The sequence below is a fragment of the Herpailurus yagouaroundi genome, unplaced genomic scaffold (assembly GCF_014898765.1).
Source record: "Herpailurus yagouaroundi ecotype Mexico unplaced genomic scaffold, PumYag 58714, whole genome shotgun sequence".
Taxonomy (NCBI): domain Eukaryota; kingdom Metazoa; phylum Chordata; class Mammalia; order Carnivora; family Felidae; genus Herpailurus; species Herpailurus yagouaroundi.
The window spans coordinates 1-5,700 of NW_024414799.1; the positions used below are offsets into that span (position 1 = coordinate 1).

General features: G+C 46.9%; 1 protein-coding gene across 1 annotated transcript; it reads left to right on the top strand.

Moving 5' to 3' along the window:
* Window positions 1–405: 405 nt before the first annotated feature.
* On the top strand, window positions 406–5,617 carry LOC121024144 (DIS3-like exonuclease 1). The gene is made up of 3 exons (XM_040466443.1): window positions 406–815; window positions 3,472–3,641; window positions 4,982–5,617. The coding sequence occupies exons 1-3, from the start codon at window positions 605–607 to the stop codon at window positions 5,249–5,251; spliced, it is 651 nt and encodes a 216-aa protein (XP_040322377.1). The 5' UTR covers window positions 406–604; the 3' UTR covers window positions 5,252–5,617.
* Window positions 5,618–5,700: the final 83 nt, after the last annotated feature.

The following is a 5,700-nucleotide window of genomic DNA, read 5'->3' on the forward strand; positions in this document are numbered from 1 at the left end:
TCTCTGCCCCTCCCCCGTTCATGCTCTGTCTCTCTCTGTCCCAAAAATAAATAAAAACGTTGAAAAAAAATTAAAAAAAAATAAATAAAAGTGATAAAAATGAAGAAGACGTGTAAATAAGTTGTATCGTAACAGAGTATAGTTCCTAGGTCTTCAGGGACAGGGTAGAAAGCACCCCGGTAGTCAAGGGAGCGGGGCTGGGTTGAAGGAGAAAGAGAAGTGGTGCCTTTCTCTGGCTTATGCTCGAGAGTTTGACAGTAGCCGTGGTTCCTTGGCCGCCTGACCCCTCCCTGGCCTGACCCCTGTGGCTGTGTGACAACCTGACCCCTCGCCTGACCCGCCTGACCTCTCGCCTGACCCCTGTGGCTGTGTGACAGAGTTCCAGACCAGGCTTATGTAGTCTCATGCAGGGCACCGTCACCCACCTGAAAAGATGGTCAGACCTTAGAAAAGCATGTGACATAAAATGGCACAGTGGCAGTGTTTCTTCATTCCTAACTTGTGGAGCAAGGTTTGACTGCACCTTTGAGAGGAGAAAGCTTGGATTTGCAGGAACGCTTCCTTGTTTGGAAGGCGTCACGGGTGTGGCCTCCCCTGTGGCTTCATGGGGTTTCTGTGTCCCCGCCCAATCACAGGTTTGGCCAGTGACATCCTCATCCATGGCATGAAGGCTCGAAACCGCTCAATTCATGGAGACGTGGTAGTCGTAGAACTGCTCCCTAAAAATGAATGGAAAGGAAGAACCACGGCTCTGTGTGAGAATGACAGTGATGACAAGGCCTCGGGAGACCCCCCGAGCGAGCCCATGCCCACAGGTGAGCCCACCGGCTGGTCTCCCAGTTATCCATTCTTTCTGCGGAACATTTATCGTTCCAGAGATAGTGCAGTTACTATGGTACAATATATTTTTTTCCCCCCCCCCCCCCCCAGTACCAGTTTCCCCTCTCTGCAGATTTATTTTATTCTCTTCGGCATCCAAATATGCTGTACTATCTCTTAGAACAAAACCAAAAATCCTCTCAAGTCCGGATCCCCTCCAGCTACCGCCCTTTTCTCTGCTTCAGTTTATGGCAAGACTCTGAAACTCAGTGAAATCCTGTGTTCTCTCTGCTTCCTCTTCACCCGTTCTCTCCCGAAGCCGCTACATTCAGGGGCCCCCACCCCCCAAAAAACCTTGACCTCTGGTCAAGGACACCAGTGACCTCATTGCCAACAGCCCTCAGCACCCGTAACCGTCAGCAGCATTTGGCCAACAGATCACTGCCTCATCCTTGGCTTCTAGGTTCTTCTCCTCTCCTGCTGGCCACTCCTCCTTGGTCCTTTTGCTGGAGCTTTTCCGTCTTACGACCTCTGGGCTCCTCGCTGAATCTCCATCCGCCCCCTCTCCCTGGGGATCTCCTTCACTCCTCTGGCTTTATTTTTCCAGCCTAGAGACCAGACCCCCTTCTCAGCCTCCAGTGTTGTCTGTTTGGCATCTTCCCCTGGTGTCCCATGGGCATCTCACATGTAACATGCCTAGTAACAGACTCCTGATTTCTGCCCCCAAACCTGCTCCTCCCCGAGTGTTCCCGTCTCCGCAAATGGCAGTTTCATCCTACACTTGGTCAACCCAGAGGTCCTGGGATTACCCTCGAGTTTTTCTTTCACACGTCAGCAAGTCCTGGCAGTTCTACTCCCAGACTCCACCTCTTCTCCCCTAACTGGGCCGCCGGAACCGCTTGACGCGATTTCCCCAGCCGCCTCCTCACTGGTCTTCCTGCCCCCACCCTGCCGCTCAAATGGCCTTTTCTCCATACGGGAGCCAGCCACAGGGGATCCTTTTACTTAAATAATTATTTATTATTATTATTATTTTTAATGTTTATTTTTGAGAGAGCGAGTGAGAGAGAAAGTGCGAGAGGGGAAGGGACAGAAAGAGAGGGAGACACAGAATCCGAAGCAGGCTCCAGGCTCTGAGCTGTCAGCACAGAGCCCGACGCAGGGCTTGAACCCATGAACCATGAGATCATGAGCTGAAGTTGGATGCTTAAACAACTGAGCCACCCAGGCACCCCCACAAAGATCCTTTTAAAAGTCTTTGGGGCCTGTGTGTCTCTGCTCAAAGCTCTCCAGTGGCCGTTTCCTGTTTCACTCAAAATGAAATCCAAAGGCCATACCGTGGCCTACAGGGTCCTGCCAGCTTGGGCTGCCTTGTGTCACTGTCCTTGTCATCACTCTGTTCCAGCCACATTGACCAGCTTCGTACCACTGGAAATGAGCTTTCCCCAAACCTCCTCAGGCCAACCTCCCTCACTTCAAGTCTCTGCTCAGATGTCACTTTATTTAAAATAGCGGCCACGGGGCGCCTGGGTGGCGCAGTCGGTTAAGCGTCCGACTTCAGCCAGGTCACGATCTCGCGGTCCGTGAGTTCGAGCCCCGCGTCAGGCTCTGGGCTGACGGCTCAGAGCCTGGAGCCTGTTTCAGATTCTGTGTCTCCCTCTCTCTCCGGCCCTCCCCTGCTCATGCTCTGTCTCTCTCTGTCCCAAAAATAAATAAACGTTGAAAAAAAAATTAAAAAAAAAAAAAAAAAAGACGGAATCTGAATCGCCAGGAAGGCTTACTAAAATACCATTTGCAGGGCTTATAGCCCCAGGGTTTCTGATTCAGTAATCTTGGATAGAGCCTGATAATTTAAAAAAATAATAAATAAATAAATAAATAAAATAAATAAAATAGCGGCCACTGCTGACCCTGTATTACTGTTGGTCACCTTACCCTACTTGATATCTTTCTGAGCAAACATCATTCCCTTCCCTGTATTTACTTCTTCTTGTCTGTTTCCCACCCCCACAGACACCCAGACTAGAGTGTCCACTGCAGAAAATCAAGGACTTTGTCTGTTCTGATGCTGCTACATTCCCTGCATCTAGAACAGGGCCTCATACCTGGTAGGGGCTCAATAAATATTTGTGGAAAGATAGCACTTTTGACTATTAAAATTTGTTTTTTCTTGACCGTAATCCATGATGATTGAAAGTGCTGTATATCAGGCTTATGATTAGAATACTTTTCTGTATATAAGGTTGGCCCAAATGATGTTGGCTGGTGGGAAAATGCAAGAAAGGGAAAATGCACAGGAGAGGGCGTGAGTTGAAAAAAGTGACGATTACTGGCTTTTCCCAACATACCTAAACCTGAGGTTGATAAGGGAAGGGCAAAGGAGAAAGTGGGACTGATGGATTCTAAATGTCACATTGGACCCCACAGTAGGGAGGGCATCCTGACAATGTTATAAAAAAAAGTGATCTTTCAAAAAAAATTAGCAGGCATCTTAAGGCGAACGTTTAAGCATTTCTCGACTTGTGTGGGTGTGTGCTTGATACGAACGGGTCATTGTGTTTTCTGTTTTCTTCCTCACTGCCGAGCTAGTCAGCGCCTAGATAGGTGACATCTCACCAGTTTAAGGCCTTCTTTTGTTTTGTTTTCCCAAAGGCAGAGTGGTGGGCATCCTTCAGAAGAACTGGCGGGATTACGTGGTGACATTTCCATCCAAAGAAGAGGTCCAATCTCAGGGCAAAAATGCTCAGAAAATCCTAGTTACGCCTTGGGATTACAGAATCCCCAAGATCCGAATTAGCACTCAGCAAGCAGAAACCCTCCAGGTAGCTGACATTGTACTTCTCCTGTTCCCCAGCTTTTGTGTTTGCCAGCTTTTGAGCTATCCCAGGAAACCCTGTCAATTCCTTTGCATAAGAACGGATAAATTATTGGTGGCGTCTAGCATTTCGAGATCCTGGTGTTTTTTTTTAAATTCTAAATATATAGAACCATCTATTAAATAGTCCTTGGTTAATAAATGAAGGCCAGAGAGAAACTGCCCTAGGAAGAGCTGTGTAGGACAGCTACAGAGTGCATACATTATCCAGCTGTCCAACACAGAAACTTTCAATAGATATGCTTTGCCAACACTAACAAGCTTTCTTCCAGCAAGTGATATAGAAATACGATCACTCTGCCCTGGAGGGATGATATAGTGATACTTCACCGAATCGATTATCCATAAAGGAATACAGCACTGGGGAGAAGTCATACACGAGAAAGTTAGAAATTAGCCTGTACTGTGGTGAAGCGTATAGGCATCGTCCAATTTGATATCTGCAATTTGATATGTGCAGTTTGTAAATGAGACACCGAAGCAGGACGTCCCCAGCCAGTAACTGGGTCGTCGTGTACCTTTTGCATCTCTTGAAGCCTTCCGCGGGCTCTCTGAGGCCAAGCGTAAGCACTGCTTTCCAGACCCGTGGGTTTGCTGAAATTTGAGAGCTTGTGGGGTTCAGTTCACGCTGATACCTCCTTCCCCACTAACAGATGTCTTTAAACATTAGAGAGTAACTTCAAAGAAAGTAGGATGTATCTCCCATGCTCCCACAATTGAGATTTTGTTTTGAAATTGAACTTGCACTATGCATACTGAGGTTTTCCTCTGTGTTGTGAACGTTGACTAGAATGTGTTACAATTGGCTTTCTTTTTTTTTTTTTTAAGTTTATTTATTATATTTTGAGAGAGCCTGCATGAGAGCAGGGGAGGGGCAGAGAGAGAGAATCCCAAGAAGTCTCCTCACTGCCAGTGCAGAGCCCAACGTGGGGCTCGATCCGACGAACTGTGAGATCATGACCTAAGCCAAAACCAAGAGTCAGACTCGTGTCTGAGCCACCCAGGCACCCCACAATTGGCTTTCTTTAACAGAATAAAATTTCCAGCCTACTTATTTGATGGAGAGAGGTACTGCCTCCCTCCAAAGCATCGGGGCCAGGCCTTTACATAACCATCTGGCAATTTAGTAAAACAGCAAGAATGAAAACAAAACACAAAACCCACTGTTAAATCGGCCACTCTTTTTGGAGCTGGGTGCTGTTTATCTCTTGTTTGTTTGGTGCTTCTTATTGACCCACTTAATTCCCGGTGCTGGGCTAGTGGATTTTTTTTCTCTTTTTCGTGCAGGACTTCAGGGTAGTTGTGCGCATCGACTCCTGGGAGTCAACATCCGTATATCCAAATGGACATTTTGTGCGTGTGTTAGGAAGAATCGGGGATCTGGAAGGGGAAATTGCAACCATCTTGGTGGAAAACAGTATTTCGGTGGTCCCTTTCTCCGAAGCTCAGGTCAGGTTTCCCCGAGTCCTTTGGTCTGGTGAAAGACATTCCGTACGGTTTCTTTTTGCATTTGTTCGTTGTTTGGTCATTAAGAAGAAAAATCGCTGTACTGGGTAACCACTCACGAAAGCCACAGATAATAATCTCACTCTTCTGTATTCTGTGTTTGGACCAGACTGAAGTCAGTTTCAAGCACATAGTTCATTTCCTAGGGCCTCACAGCTCTCAAAGTTTTACATTTTCCAACTGTGCTTAAAAATGGTATGTCAGTATCATATTGTCAGTACATATCTATCCCCAGCAGTCACGAGGGTCCCCAGTTACAGATCCTACTGGGCTCCACTCCCTGTCCTAATCATTCAACCAGAGACCTGCACAGAGCTGCGGGAGGCGGCTTCTTGAGTTCTATACATTTCTGACCCGTGGGTCAAAAAAGCATGCTCCTGAAACAGTTTCTGTAACCTTGGCAGAAAACACAAATTCTTTTTTTTTTAATTTTTTTTTTCAACATTTATTTATTTTTTGGGACAGAGAGAGACAGAGCATGAACGGGGGAGGGGCAGAGA